At 48.3% G+C, this 17,113-nt stretch overlaps 1 protein-coding gene across 7 annotated transcripts in view; it reads left to right on the top strand.

Annotated features, from left to right (window-relative positions):
- LOC110530883 (zinc finger FYVE domain-containing protein 9) overlaps nucleotides 1–17,113 on the top strand; it is a 48,087-nt gene that overhangs the window by 6,919 nt on the left and 24,055 nt on the right. For 5 of the 7 annotated variants that reach the window (XM_036986702.1, XM_036986708.1, XM_036986707.1 and 2 more), the window contains exons 2-3: nucleotides 9,124–9,439; nucleotides 9,646–9,753. In XM_036986702.1, coding sequence (XP_036842597.1) covers nucleotides 9,684–9,753 — 70 coding nt within the window. In that variant the 5' untranslated portion in view covers nucleotides 9,124–9,439; nucleotides 9,646–9,683. The remainder of the gene's footprint in view (nucleotides 1–9,123; nucleotides 9,440–9,645; nucleotides 9,754–17,113) is intronic. The other 2 variants (XM_036986704.1, XM_036986703.1) reach the window with 2 other exon arrangements.

Below are 17,113 nucleotides of genomic sequence, written 5' to 3'. Positions count from 1 at the left end.
GACTACAACCGGCCCTGCAGCTGTAATGAATGACTACAACCAGCCCTGCAGCTGTCATGAATGACTACAACCAGCCCTGCAGCTGTCATGAATGACTACAACCAGCCCTGCAGCTGTCATGAATGACTACAACCAGCCCTGCAGCTGTCATGAATGACTACAACCGGCCCTGCAGCTGTATTGAATGACTACAACCGGCCCTGCAGCTGTCATGAATGACTACAACCTGCCCTGCAGCTGTCATGAATGACTACAACCGGCCCTGCAGCTGTAATGAATGACTACAACCAGCCCTGCAGCTGTCATGAATGACTACAACCAGCCCTGCAGCTGTCATGAATGACTACAACCAGCCCTGCAGCTGTCATGAATGACTACAACCAGCCCTGCAGCTGTCATGAATGACTACAACCGGCCCTGCAGCTGTATTGAATGACTACAACCGGCCCTGCAGCTGTCATGAATGACTACAACCTGCCCTGCAGCTGTCATGGATGACTACAACCTGCCCTGCAGCTGTCATGAATGACTACAACCGGCCCTGCAGCTGTCATGAATGACTACAACCGGCCCTGCAGCTGTCATGAATGACTACAACCTGCCCTGCAGCTGTCATGGATGACTACAACCTGCCCTGCAGCTGTCATGAATGACTACAACCTGCCCTGCAGCTGTCATGAATGACTACAACCTGCCCTGCAGCTGTCATGAATGACTACAACCTGCCCTGCAGCTGTCATGGATGACTACAACCAGCCCTGCAGCTGTCATGAATGACTACAACCAGCCCTGCAGCTGTCATGGATGACTACAACCAGCCCTGCAGCTGTCATGAATGACTACAACCTGCCCTGCAGCTGTCATGGATGACTACAACCAGCCCTGCAGCTGTCATGAATGACTACAACCTGCCCTGCAGCTGTCATGGATGACTACAACCGGCCCTGCAGCTGTCATGAATGACTACAACCGGCCCTGCAGCTGTCATGAATGACTACAACCGGCCCTGCAGCTGTCATGAATGACTACAACCTGCCCTGCAGCTGTCATGAATGACTACAACCGGCCCTGCAGCTGTCATGAATGACTACAACCGGCCCTGCAGCTGTCATGAATGACTACAACCAGCCCTGCAGCTGTCATGAATGACTACAACCGGCCCTGCAGCTGTCATGAATGACTACAACCTGCCCTGCAGCTGTCATGAATGACTACAACCTGCCCTGCAGCTGTCATGGATGACTACAACCTGCCCTGCAGCTGTCATGAATGACTACAACCGGCCCTGCAGCTGTCATGAATGACTACAACCGGCCCTGCAGCTGTAATGAATGACTACAACCTGCCCTGCAGCTGTCATGAATGACTACAACCGGCCCTGCAGCTGTCATGGATGACTACAACCTGCACTGCAGCTGTAATGAATGACTACAACCTGCCCTGCAGCTGTCATGAATGACTACAACCTGCCCTGCAGCTGTCATGGATGACTACAACCTGCCCTGCAGCTGTCATGAATGACTACAACCGGCCCTGCAGCTGTCATGAATGACTACAACCTGCCCTGCAGCTGTCATGAATGACTACAACCTGCACTGCAGCTGTCATGAATGACTACAACCTGCACTGCAGCTGTCATGAATGACTACAACCTGCACTGCAGCTGTCATGAATGACTATAACCTGCACTGTAGCTGTCATGAATGACTATAACCTGCACTGTAGCTGTCATGAATGACTATAACCTGCACTGCAGCTGTCATGAATGACTACAACCTGCACTGCAGCTGTCATGAATGACTACAACCTGCACTGCAGCTGTCATGAATGACTACAACCGGCCCTGCAGCTGTAATGAATGACTACAACCAGCCCTGCAGCTGTAATGAATGACTACAACCTGCACTGCAGCTGTCATGAATGACTACAACCTGCCCTGCAGCTGTCATGAATGACTACAACCTGCACTGTAGCTGTCATGAATGACTACAACCGGCCCTGCAGCTGTCATGAATGACTACAACCGGCCCTGCAGCTGTAATGAATGACTACAACCTGCCCTGCAGCTGTCATGAATGACTACAACCTGCCCTGCAGCTGTCATGAATGACTACAACCTGCACTGCAGCTGTAATGAATGACTACAACCTGCCCTGCAGCTGTCATGAATGACTACAACCTGCCCTGCAGCTGTCATGAATGACTACAACCTGCACTGCAGCTGTCATGAATGACTACAACCTGCACTGTAGCTGTCATGAATGACTACAACCTGCACTGTAGCTGTCATGAATGACTACAACCTGCCCTGCAGCTGTCATGAATGACTACAACCGGCCCTGCAGCTGTAATGAATGACTACAACCTGCCCTGCAGCTGTCATGAATGACTACAACCTGCCCTGCAGCCGTCATGAATGACTACAACCTGCACTGCAGCTGTATTGAATGACTACAACCGGCCCTGCAGCTGTATTGAATGACTACAACCTGCACTGCAGCTGTCATGAATGACTACAACCTGCACTGCAGCTGTCATGAATGACTATAACCTGCACTGTAGCTGTCATGAATGACTATAACCTGCACTGTAGCTGTCATGAATGACTATAACCTGCACTGCAGCTGTCATGAATGACTACAACCTGCGCTGCAGCTGTCATGAATGACTACAACCGGCCCTGCAGCTGTAATGAATGACTACAACCAGCCCTGCAGCTGTCATGAATGACTACAACCAGCCCTGCAGCTGTCATGAATGACTACAACCAGCCCTGCAGCTGTCATGAATGACTACAACCAGCCCTGCAGCTGTCATGAATGACTACAACCGGCCCTGCAGCTGTATTGAATGACTACAACCGGCCCTGCAGCTGTCATGAATGACTACAACCTGCCCTGCAGCTGTCATGAATGACTACAACCGGCCCTGCAGCTGTAATGAATGACTACAACCAGCCCTGCAGCTGTCATGAATGACTACAACCAGCCCTGCAGCTGTCATGAATGACTACAACCAGCCCTGCAGCTGTCATGAATGACTACAACCAGCCCTGCAGCTGTCATGAATGACTACAACCGGCCCTGCAGCTGTATTGAATGACTACAACCGGCCCTGCAGCTGTCATGAATGACTACAACCTGCCCTGCAGCTGTCATGGATGACTACAACCTGCCCTGCAGCTGTCATGAATGACTACAACCGGCCCTGCAGCTGTCATGAATGACTACAACCGGCCCTGCAGCTGTCATGAATGACTACAACCTGCCCTGCAGCTGTCATGGATGACTACAACCTGCCCTGCAGCTGTCATGAATGACTACAACCTGCCCTGCAGCTGTCATGAATGACTACAACCTGCCCTGCAGCTGTCATGAATGACTACAACCTGCCCTGCAGCTGTCATGGATGACTACAACCAGCCCTGCAGCTGTCATGGATGACTACAACCAGCCCTGCAGCTGTCATGAATGACTACAACCAGCCCTGCAGCTGTCATGGATGACTACAACCAGCCCTGCAGCTGTCATGAATGACTACAACCTGCCCTGCAGCTGTCATGGATGACTACAACCAGCCCTGCAGCTGTCATGAATGACTACAACCTGCCCTGCAGCTGTCATGGATGACTACAACCGGCCCTGCAGCTGTCATGAATGACTACAACCGGCCCTGCAGCTGTCATGAATGACTACAACCGGCCCTGCAGCTGTCATGAATGACTACAACCTGCCCTGCAGCTGTCATGAATGACTACAACCGGCCCTGCAGCTGTCATGAATGACTACAACCGGCCCTGCAGCTGTCATGAATGACTACAACCGGCCCTGCAGCTGTCATGAATGACTACAACCGGCCCTGCAGCTGTCATGAATGACTACAACCTGCCCTGCAGCTGTCATGAATGACTACAACCTGCCCTGCAGCTGTCATGGATGACTACAACCTGCCCTGCAGCTGTCATGAATGACTACAACCGGCCCTGCAGCTGTCATGAATGACTACAACCGGCCCTGCAGCTGTCATGAATGACTACAACCGGCCCTGCAGCTGTAATGAATGACTACAACCTGCCCTGCAGCTGTCATGAATGACTACAACCGGCCCTGCAGCTGTCATGGATGACTACAACCTGCACTGCAGCTGTAATGAATGACTACAACCTGCCCTGCAGCTGTCATGAATGACTACAACCTGCCCTGCAGCTGTCATGAATGACTACAACCAGCCCTGCAGCTGTCATGAATGACTACAACCGGCCCTGCAGCTGTAATGAATGACTACAACCTGCCCTGCAGCTGTCATGAATGACTACAACCGGCCCTGCAGCTGTAATGAATGACTACAACCTGCCCTGCAGCTGTCATGAATGACTACAACCAGCCCTGCAGCTGTCATGAATGACTACAACCGGCCCTGCAGCTGTCATGAATGACTACAACCGGCCCTGCAGCTGTCATGAATGACTACAACCGGCCCTGCAGCTGTCATGGATGACTACAACCAGCCCTGCAGCTGTCATGAATGACTACAACCTGCCCTGCAGCTGTCATGAATGACTACAACCTGCCCTGCAGCTGTATTGAATGACTACAACCTGCCCTGCAGCTGTATTGAATGACTACAACCTGCCCTGCAGCTGTATTGAATGACTACAACCTGCACTGCAGCTGTATTGAATGACTACAACCTGCACTGCAGCTGTCATGAATGACTACAACCTGCCCTGCAGCTGTCATGAATGACTACAACCAGCCCTGCAGCTGTCATGAATGACTACAACCTGCACTGCAGCTGTATTGGATGACTACAACCTGCACTGCAGCTGTATTGGATGACTACAACCTGCACTTCAGCTGTATTGGATGACTACAACCTGCACTGCAGCTGTATTGGATGACTACAACCTGCACTGCAGCTGTATTGGATGACTACAACCTGCACTTCAGCTGTATTGGATGACTACAACCTGCACTTCAGCTGTATTGGATGACTACAACCTGCACTGCAGCTGTATTGGATGACTACAACCTGCACTTCAGCTGTATTGGATGACTACAACCTGCACTTAAGCTGTATTGGATGACTACAACCTACACTGCAGCTGTCATGGATGACTACAACCTGCACTTAAGCTGTATTGGATGACTACAACCTACACTGCAGCTGTCATGGATGACTACAACCTACACTGCAGCTGTCATGGATGACTACAACCTGCACTTAAGCTGTATTGGATGACTACAACCTACACTGCAGCTGTCATGGATGACTACAACCTGCACTTAAGCTGTATTGGATGACTACAACCTACACTGCAGCTGTCATGGATGACTACAACCTACACTGCAGCTGTCATGGATGACTACAACCTACACTGCAGCTGTCATGAATGACTACAACCAGCCCTGCAGCTGTAATGAATGACTACAACCGGCCCTGCAGCTGTCATGGATGACTACAACCTGCACTTAAGCTGTATTGGATGACTACAACCTACACTGCAGCTGTCATGGATGACTACAACCTGCACTTAAGCTGTATTGGATGACTACAACCTACACTGCAGCTGTCATGGATGACTACAACCTACACTGCAGCTGTAATGAATGACTACAACCGGCCCTGCAGCTGTCATGGATGACTACAACCTGCACTTAAGCTGTATTGGATGACTACAACCTACACTGCAGCTGTCATGGATGACTACAACCTGCACTTAAGCTGTATTGGATGACTACAACCTACACTGCAGCTGTCATGGATGACTACAACCTACACTGCAGCTGTCATGGATGACTACAACCTACACTGCAGCTGTCATGGATGACTACAACCTACACTGCAGCTGTAATGAATGACTACAACCGGCCCTGCAGCTGTCATGGATGACTACAACCTGCACTTAAGCTGTATTGGATGACTACAACCTACACTGCAGCTGTCATGGATGACTACAACCTGCACTTAAGCTGTATTGGATGACTACAACCTACACTGCAGCTCTCATGGATGACTACAACCTACACTGCAGCTGTCATGAATGACTACAACCAGCACTGCAGCTGTCATGAATGACTACAACCGGCCCTGCAGCTGTCATGGATGACTACAACCTGCACTGCAGCTGTCATGAATGACTACAACCGGCCCTGCAGCTGTCATGAATGACTACAACCGGCCCTGCAGCTGTCATGAATGACTACAACCGGCCCTGCAGCTGTCATGAATGACTACAACCGGCCCTGCAGCTGTCATGAATGACTACAACCTGCACTGCAGCTGTCATGAATGACTACAACCGGCCCTGCAGCTGTCATGAATGACTACAACCGGCCCTGCAGCTGTCATGAATGACTACAACCTGCACTGCAGCTGTCATGAATGACTACAACCTGCACTGTAGCTGTATTGAATGACTACAACCGGCCCTGCAGCTGTCATGAATGACTACAACCGGCCCTGCAGCTGTCATGAATGACTACAACCGGCCCTGCAGCTGTCATGAATGACTACAACCTGCACTGCAGCTGTCATGAATGACTACAACCTGCACTGTAGCTGTATTGAATGACTACAACCGGCCCTGCAGCTGTCATGAATGACTACAACCGGCCCTGCAGCTGTCATGAATGACTACAACCGGCCCTGCAGCTGTCATGAATGACTACAACCGGCCCTGCAGCTGTAATGAAGGACTACAACCGGCCCTGCAGCTGTAATGAAGGACTACAACCGGCCCTGCAGCTGTAATGAAGGACTACAACCGGCCCTGCAGCTGTAATGAAGGACTACAACCTGCCCTGCAGCTGTCATGAATGACTACAACCTGCACTGCAGCTGTCATGAATGACTACAACCGGCCCTGCAGCTGTCATGAATGACTACAACCGGCCCTGCAGCTGTAATGAAGGACTACAACCGGCCCTGCAGCTGTAATGAAGGACTACAACCGGCCCTGCAGCTGTAATGAAGGACTACAACCGGCCCTGCAGCTGTAATGAAGGACTACAACCTGCCCTGCAGCTGTCATGAATGACTACAACCTGCACTGCAGCTGTCATGAATGACTACAACCGGCCCTGCAGCTGTCATGAATGACTACAACCGGCCCTGCAGCTGTAATGAAGGACTACAACCGGCCCTGCAGCTGTAATGAAGGACTACAACCGGCCCTGCAGCTGTAATGAAGGACTACAACCGGCCCTGCAGCTGTAATGAAGGACTACAACCGGCCCAAAGTGTTCTGATAAGCTTCAATTGTTATTATGAATTACTTATCTTTAAAATAAATATACATATATATATAGTTTTTTTAGATCAAATAATATTTCGCTATCTGGACATGGGATTAACAACATGAATTGGTTCACGAGTCAGAAATAATGCAGTACAACTTGAGTTTTGTCATCAGCTGTCCTCTTTTCTCAATAAAACAACAAAAAAGATTATCACGCTCACTCGGCAAGTAATACAACATACCTGTGATCCTATACATGTTTAAATATCATTTCTACAACATACCTGTGATCCTATACATGTTTAAATATCATTTCTACAACATACCTGTGATCATATACATGTTTAAATATCATTTCTACAACATACCTGTGATCCTATACATGTTTAAATATCATTTCTACAACATACCTGTGATCCTATACATGTTTAAATATCATTTCTACAACATACCTGTGATCCAATACATGTTTAAATATCATTTCTACAACATACCTGTGATCCTATACATGTTTAAATATCATTTCTACAACATACCTGTGATCCTATACATGTTTAAATATCATTTCTACAACATACCTGTGATCCTATACATGTTTAAATATAATTTCTACATGGTCTGAGAACATTGTGTTAGGGTTAGGTGATGACCAGTCTTTGCTGTTATGAGGTCAGGTGTAGGTATAGTAACTAACATCATAATACATACTCACTGCTACAAACCATGTAGCCTCCTGCACCTTCTCACAGACACACACACACACACACACGTCTCTGTGAGGACAGGAGCCTGTCCGGTTCAGATTGAACCCTACATTGTGTCTCAACGCTGGAGCGAGCCAACCCTGCTGTGTCACTGCCCTGAGACGCTGGATGGAGCGAGCCAACCCTGCTGTGTCACTGCCCTGAGATGCTGGATGGAGCGAGCCAACCCTGCTGTGTCACTGCCCTGAGACGCTGGATGGAGCGAGCCAACCCTGCTGTGTCACTGCCCTGAGATGCTGGATGGAGCGAGCCAACCCTGCTGTGTCACTGCCCTGAGATGCTGGATGGAGCGAGCCAACCCTGCTGTGTCACTGCCCTGAGACGCTGAATGGAGTGAGCCAACCCTGCTGTGTCACTGCCCTGAGATGCTGGATGGAGCGAGCCAACCCTGCTGTGTCATTGCCCTGAGATGCTGGATGGAGCGAGCCAACCCTGCTGTGTCACTGCCCTGAGACGCTGAATGGAGTGAGCCAACCCTGCTGTGTCACTGCCCTGAGATGCTGGATGGAGCGAGCCAACCCTGCTGTGTCACTGCCCTGAGACGCTGGATGGGGCGGGCCAACCCTTACCATATACTGTACATCTCCAGCAGCATTTTCTACTAGCAACCTCCTGTGTCTTCCACCCTGCAGTGTGTGTGGGGAAGGGGGGGGGAGCTTGCATCTCAAACTAAGTGGAAAATGTGTGGAGTCGGCTCCTTTTTGTAAAGCAGTCACCTCAGAATATCAGGTCTCTGGTGTAAAGCCTGTGTCTCTCCTCTCTGGTTTATTGTCCTTGTTTATACTGGCATGACCCTGAAGTTGAAACGGTGTAGGTTTTACTCTGGCCAGGAGTGTTACTGTAGTCCAGCTCCTATTGGCCGTGTTACTGTAGTCCAGCTCTACTGTTTTGCTCCTATTTCTCTCTACCGCTTCTCCCTGAAGTGTGCACTCGTTCACTACCACTTCTCCCTGAAGTGTGCACTCGTTCACTACCACTTCTCCCTGAAGTGTGCACTCGTTCACTACCACTTCTCCCTGAAGTGTGCACTCGTTGTGAGAGATACAGGTGATGTAAATGGACACAAACTACGGGCCATTTCTTGACGAGCTCAAGTGTGACATGTTGTTGTCGTTGCAGGTATGGGCGCTTGGCGCTGGCCAGACTGGATGAGGAAGTGAGGCTGAGAGAGAGGTCTGCAGAGAGACAACGGCTAACTGGGACTGCGGCAGGAGAGGACCTTTGGGCAGAGGAGAGAGAGAGCGGTCTGCAGAGAGACAACGGCTACCTGGGACTGCGGCAGGAGAGGACCTTTGGGCAGAGGAGAGAGAGAGGTCTGCAGAGAGACAACGGCTACCTGGGACTGCGGCAGGAGAGGACCTTTGGGCAGGTGAGAGAGGTCTGCAGAGAGACAACGGCTACCTGGGACTGCGGCAGGAAGAGGACCTTTGGGCAGGTGAGGGGGGAAGGGACTCAGAGAAGCTTTTGAGTAGAGACTACCTGGGACTGCTGCTGAAGACTACCTCTGGGCGGGGGGGAGAGGAGGGGGGCTGAGAGTAGCCTGGGTAGAAGAGACGACCTGGGACTGCTACTGGAGAGGACTTCTAAGGGGGGGGGGGAGTCATACTGATGGCTATGTTGTTAACCCTGTGGTATGAACAGGTTCCTGCAGCGTGTGTCAGGGTGGAGTTACCTGACCCATGGAGAATTACTTCCAGACAGAGGCCTTCAACCTGGACAAGGTGCTGGATGACTTTGAACAGAACCAAGGTGAGACCAATTAACCAATTAGCCAATTGTCAATGAAGCAATCAGATGTACTGTTGCTGGGCTGAGAGTCTCCTCTTCTCTCCAGAGTTTTATAGGACGTGTTATGTGGTTATTAAAGGAGGGTGGCGAGGGAATGCAGAGAATAGGATCAGCCTCTCCCTCAGGCTTCTGGGTAATTGGTGTCATTATATATTTGGGTTGAGGTGTGTGCGAGCACTTGTCTGTGTTCCAAGTGTGTGACGTTCACGTGGTTCTTCATCTTTAAAGGGTGTTGAATCTGGAGTCCTTAGCGTGTGGAACTTCCACATCCGTTTCCCATCAGAATCAAACTTTATCTGTCACAAGCGCCCGAATGCAACCTTACAGTGATATGCTTACTTACAAGCCCTTAACCAAGAGAGTTAAGAACATATTGACCTAATAAACAAAAGTAACACAATAACAACGCTATATATACAGGGGGTACCAAGTCAATGTGCGGGGATAGAGGTTAGTTGAGGTAATTTGTATATGTAGCTAGGGGTATAGTGACTGCATAGATAATAAACAGCGAACAGCATCAGTGTTAAAAACGGGGTGAGGGGGCAGCAGCATCAATGTAAATAGTCCACGTGGTGAGCGGTTTTATGGCTTGGGGATAGTAGCTGTTAAGGAGCCTTTTGGACCTGGACTTGGTGCTCCGGTACCGTTTACCTTAGCGGTAGCAGAGAGAACATTTGGGTGACTGGAGTCTGACACCGCCTAGAAAATAGGTTCTGGATGTTAGGAAGCTGATGTACTGGGCCGTACGCACTAGCCTTTTTGCCGCCAACTGCCAAGCAGTTGACATACCAAGCGGTGATGCAACCGGTCAGGAAGCTCTCGATGGTGCAGCTGTAGAACTTTTTGAGGATCTGGGGACCCATGCCAATCTTTTCAGTCTCCTGAGGGGGAAAAGGCGTTGTCGTGCCCTCTTCACAACTGTCTTGGTGTGTTTGGACCAGGATAGTTTGTTGGTGATGTGGACATGAAGGAACTTAACTCTCGACCCGCTCCACTACAGCCCCGTCGATGTTAATGGGAACCTGTTCGGCCTGCCTTTTCCTGTGGTCCACAATCAGCTCATTTTGTATTTCTCACATTGATGGAGAGGTTGTCTCTGACCACCTCCCTATTGGCTGTCGGTAATCAGGGCCTACCACTGTTATGCCAGTTGGTCCGCGCATGCTTTGAGTACATTTCCTGGTAATCCGTCTAGCTCCGCGGCTTTGAATGTTGATCTGTTTAAAGGTCTTGCTCATATAAGCTACCGAGAGCGTTATCACACTGTCGTCCGGAACAGCTGATGCTCTCATGCATCCTTCAGTGTTGCTTGCCTCGAAGTGAGCATAAAAGGCATTTAGCTCTTCTGGTAGAGTTGTGTCACTGGGCAGCTCACGGCGCAGCGGTCTAAGGCACTGCATCTCAGGCGTCACTACAGACCCTGGTTCGATTCCAGGCTGTATCACAACCCGGCCGTGATTGGGAGTCCCATAGGGCAGCGCACAATTGGCTCAGCGTCGTCCGGTTTAGGGTTTGGCCGGGGTAGGCCGTCATTGTAAATAAGAATTTGTTCTTAACTGACTTGCTTAGTTTTTAATAAAATTAAAATCAACATCCGATGAGCGTCAGTCGTACAGATTAGTGTCCCACTCCTTGAAAGCAGCAGCTCTCTGAGCCTTTAGCTCAGTGAGGATGTTGCCTGTAACCCAAGGCTTCTGGTCGGGATATGTACACCGTCACTGTGGGGACGACGTCGTCAATGCACTTATTGATGAAGCCGATGACTAAGGTGGTGCATTCCTCAATGCCACGGGGTGAATCCCGGAACATTTTCCAGTCTGTCAAAACAGTCCTGTAGTGTAGCATCCGCGTCATCTGACCACTTCCGTATTGAGCGAGTCACTGGTACTTCCTGCTTTAGTTTTTGCTTGTAAGCAGGAATCAGGAGTATATATTTATGGTCAGATTTGCCAAATGGAGTGCGAGGGAGAGCTTTGTACGTGTCTCTGTGTGTGGAGTAAAGTTGGTCCAAATTTTTCTTCCTGGTTGCTGATGTGACAAACCGGATTTAAGTTCCTCCACTGCTTCTGGGTGAGCATTTTCTTGTTTGGGACAACCAGATGTTCCTTCAAACAACCAACGCTGTGGGCGTTTTAAAGTTAAATGTTACACACAAAATGTGACGATGCTAAATTCTAGCTGGTACCATCAGATGAATGTACATCGGAGTCATTTAGCAGATGCTCTTATCCATTAGTGAGTTCATACCAACTTGTACCTTTTTTTTCGTGCTTGTTCCCTTCTGGGAATCGATAAACCACAACCCTGGCGTTGCTCGCGCCAATGTCTTCTAACTGAGCCACACGGGACCAGTTGGCATGAGGTAACACAAGTGTATCAGACAATTTTAAATTTGTTGAAATAGTTAGATGTGTTCCAACACTTGTTCATGGATGGAAGTGTCCTTTAACTAACTAACTAGTCCAACAGCATGTCCTGATCATCAAAGCAACTATCAGGTCTATTTAACTGACTGGTGTATAGTCCACGTTATTGTGGCAAGGGTTAGAATCTCATGCACCCCCCCCCCCCCCCCCCCCCTTAAATATTGATTTACAGAGTATTGACCCCTTGACTTTTTCCACATTTTTGTTAGGTTATGGCCTTATTCTAAAAATGTATTAAATTAGTTTATTTCCTCATCAATCTACACATAATAGCCCATAATGAAGCTATGAGGCCAAAGGAATTGTCCGCAGAGCTCTGAGACAGGATTGTGTCAAGGCACAGATCTGGGGGAAGGGCACAGTGCCTATGTTATTCTTAAATTAAAGAAGTTTGGAACCACCAAGACTCTTCCTAGAGCTGACCACATTGCTAAACTGAGCAATCAGGGGAGAAGGGCCTTGGTCAGGGAGGTGACCAAGAACCTGATGGTCATTCTGACAGAGCTCCTCGGTGGAGATGGGAGAACCTTCCAGAAGGACAACCAGTTCTGCATTTCTCCACCAATCAGGCCTTTATGGTCGAGTGGCCAGACGGAAGCCACTCCTCAGTAAAAGGCACATGACAGCCCGCTTGGAGTTTGCCAAAAGGCACCTAAAGGACTCTCAGATCATGAGAAACAACATTCTCAGTTCTGATGAAACCAAAGTTGACGCTTGGCATTCAGGCCAAAGACGTCACGTCTGGAGGAAACCAGGCACCGCTCATCACCTGGCCAATACCATCCTTCTGGTGAAGCATGGAGGAAGTGGCAACATCATGCTGTGGGTATGTTATTCAGCTGGGACTGGGAGACTAGTCAGGATTGAGGGAAAGATAAACAGAGCAAAGTACAGAGATCCTTGATGAAACCTGCTCAGGACCTCAGACTGGGGTGAAGGTTCACCTTCCAACAGGACAACGATCCTAAGCACACAGCCAAAGACAATGCAGGAGTGGCTTCGGGACAAGTCTTTGAATGTCCTTGAGTGGCCCAGCCAGAGCCTGGACTTGGCATCTCTGGAGAGACCTGAAAATAGCTGTGCAGCGATGCTCCCCATCCAACCTGACAGAGCTTGAGAGGATCTACAGAGGAGAATGGGAGAAACTCCCCAAATACAGGTGTGTCAAGCTTGTAGCGTCGTACCCAAGAAGACTCGAGGCTGTAATCACTGCCAAAGGTGCTTCAACAAAATACTGAGTAAAGGGTTTGAGTACTTACACTATCGTTCAAAAGTTTGGGGTCACTTAGAAATGTCTTTCTTTTTTTTAAAGAAAAGCAACATTTTTTTGTCCATTAAAATGATATCAAATTGATCAGAATTACAGTGTAGACATTGTCAATGTTTTAAATGACTATTGTAGCTGGAAACGGATGATTTTTAATGGAATACCTACATAGGCGTACAGAGGCCCATTATCAGCAACCATCACTCCTGTGTTCCAATGGAACGTTGTGTTAGCTATTCCAAGTTTATAATTTTAAAGGCTAATTGATCATTAAAAAACATTTTGCAATTATGTTGGCACAGCTGAAAACTGTTCTGATTAAAGAAGCAATAAAACTGGCCTTCTTTAGACTAGTTGAGTATCTGGAGCATCATCATTTGTGGGTTCGATAACAGGCTCAAAATGCCCAGAAACAAATAAGTTTCTTCTGAAACTCGTCAGTCTATTCTTGTTCTGAGAAATGAAGGCTGTTTCATGTGAGAAATTGCCAAGAAACTGAAATCCAGAACAACGCTGTGTACTACACTCTTCACAGAACAGCGCAAACTGGCTCTAACCAGAATGGAAAGAGGAGTGGAAAGAGGCCCCGGTGCACAACTGAGCAAGAGGACATGTACATTAGTGTCTGGGGGGGGGGGGGGACCAGTGGCGCCCGGGGGGGACAATCGTTTCACTTTTGTGGATCTCAGCTTCTTCTATTCCGACATCATTGTATACAGTGGATAGCACAGTACAGTGTCTACTGTGTGTTGTTGCTGACTGTGTCTATTTAAGACTAGTGCAGAGATCAGCAGTATAGGGTTGGAGCCATGCTGTGATGAAGCTGGATGGGTCATAAAGAGATTGTTTTTCTCCCCCGCTGTTCCTGAAAGGTGACTCACTGTCGGGTGTGTGTGTGTTATGGGAAGTGAATGTTCAGGAATGTCGTCGACTCCCACATTACTCAGACTGTGTTCATGTACCAGAGTGATTGATGGGTCTCAGAGGAGAGAACAGGGGAGGAGGGATGGAAGAGCACAGGGCGAACGGGAGAGAGAAGCCTCTTACTGGCGCAGAGTCCACTATGGACGAAGCTTGCCCACCACTCAGTTTCATTTGCGTTCATAATGAGTACGCCCCAGGGCATGTTCAATACAAAAAAAACTACAAAAAAAAAAACGTTTTGGAAAGCTGCAGATAGAACTGACATGATTCCTTGAGTCAGAGGTTTGTTCTACATATCTATATGAACATTTGCCAACGTTGTGTCCTGCTGAACGCAGCCCTGGAATATGCTTGTCCCTATGTGAAGCCAAAGTAACAAATAATTAATTTTAATTTGTAAAGAGCCTTTCTCACACCCAAGGCACACATTTTAATGATGATGATGAAGATGATCCAGAACTGAGACAACAATCAAAGCTATATACGGGTGTCATCAGATCCGGAGGAGAACCGGATTAGCTGAGGTCCTTGAGAGCTTTTCTAAAGAGCACGTTCTTGAGCCTTAGAGGACAGAGACCCTGCGGCCTCATAACTTAACGAAAATAGAAATGCAGTCATTTCAATCATTTTACTGTTAGTTTATATAAGGAAATCAGTCAATTCAAATAAATTAATTAGGCCCTGATCTGCAGTTGAGGCCAGTTGGATGTACTGCCAAATTCTCTAAAATGATGTTGGAGGCGGCTTATGGTAGAGAAATTAACATTAAGTTATCTGTAAACAGTTCTGGTGGACATTCCTGCAGTCAGCACGCCAAATGCACATTCCCTCAACCTGTGGCAATGTGACAAAACTGCACATTTTAGAGTGGCCTTTCTATCGTCCCCAGCACAAGGTTCATTTCTGTAATAATCATGCTGTTTAATCGGCTTCCTTGATATGCCACAGCTGTCAGGAGGATGGGTTGTCTTGGTAAAGGGAGAAATGCTCACTAACAGTGACGTAAATATTTGTTTAGTGCATTCAGAAAGTATTCAGACCCCTTGACTTAAACCACGTTTCGTTACAGCCTTATTCTTAAATTGATTTAATTGTTTTTTAACCCCTCATCAATCTACACACTCCCCCATAATGACATCACAATACACCATAAAGATGAAGCGCAAACATTTTTTTATTTGTGCAAATGTGTTAAAAATGTAAAAACAGACCTTATTTACATAAATATTCAGAACCTTGTCTATTAGACTAGAAATTGAGCTCAGATGCATCCTGTTTCCATCGATCATCCTTGAGATGTTTCTACAACTTGATTGGAATCCACCTGTGGTACATTTAATTGATTGTACATGATTTGGAAAGGCACACACCTGTCTATATAAGGTCCCACAGTTGACAGGTGCGTATCAGAGTAAAAACCCAAGCCATGAGGTCGAAGGAATTGTCCGTAGAGCTCAGAGACAGGATTGTGTCGAGGCACAGATCTGGGGAAGGGTACCAATACATTTCTGCAGCGTTGAAGGTCCCCAAGAACACTGGCCTCCATTTTTTTAAATGGAACAAGTTTGGAACCACCTAGATTCTTCCTAGAGCTGGCCGCCGGGCCAAACTGACCAATCAGGGGAAAAGTCCCTGGTCTGGAAGATAACCAGGAACCTGATGGTCACTCTGTCAGAGCTCCAGAGTTATTCTGGAGATGGGAAACCTTCCAGAAGGAGAACCATCTCTGCAGCACTTCACCAATCAGGCCTTTATGGTAGAGTGGCCAGATGGAAGCCACTCCTCAGTAAAAGGCACATGACAGCCCACTCGGAGTTTGCCAAGAGGCACCTAAAGGACTCTCAGACCATGAGAAACAAGATTCTCTGGTCTGATGAAAGCAAGGTTGAACTCTGGCCTGAATGCCAAGCATAACGTCTGGAGGAAACCTGGCACCATCACTACGGTGAAGCATGGTGGTGGTAGCATCATGCTGTGGTGATGTTTTTCAGTTGCAGGGACAAGGAGACTAGTCAGGATCAAGAGCGAGATGAACGGCGCAAACTACAGAGATCCTTGACGATAATCTGATCCAGAGCGCTCAGGACCTCAGACTGGGGGTGAAGGTTCACTTTCCAACAGGACAAAGAGCCTAAGCACACAGCCAAGACAACGTAGGAGTGGCTTCGGTAGTCAGGTAGTCTCTGAATGTCCTTGAGTGGGTGCAGCCAGAGCCCGGACTTGAACCCACCCGTATGAACATCTCTGGAGAGACCTGAAAATAGCTGTGCAGCAACGCTCCCCATCCAACCTGACAGAGCTTGACAGGATCTGCAGTGAAGAATGGGAGAAACTCCCCAAATACAGGTGTGTCAAGCTTGTAGCTTCCTACCCAAGAAGACTTGTGGCTGTAATCGCTGCCAAAGGTGCTTCAACAAAGTACTGAGTAAAGAGTCTGAATACTTATGTAAATGTATTTCAGTTTTTTTTACTTGTAATTTGCTGTGTGGGAGGGTAATCACTACACTGTAGTGCTACGGGAGTAGGGATGGGTACACTAGCTAGATACCAACCTCCGCGTAACGTTAACAGAACTACCGTTAAAGAAGTGCTCGGCAGGCGGGGGTGAAGGACACTGTACTGCTGTAGGACACTGTACCGCTGTGGGACACTGAAACTGCTGTAGGACACTGTACTGCTGTAGGACACTGTACTGCTGTAG

The sequence above is a fragment of the Oncorhynchus mykiss genome, chromosome 8 (genome assembly GCF_013265735.2).
Source record: "Oncorhynchus mykiss isolate Arlee chromosome 8, USDA_OmykA_1.1, whole genome shotgun sequence".
In the NCBI taxonomy this organism is placed as follows: Eukaryota; Metazoa; Chordata; class Actinopteri; order Salmoniformes; family Salmonidae; genus Oncorhynchus; species Oncorhynchus mykiss.
This window is presented reverse-complemented; position numbering and strand designations above follow the sequence as displayed.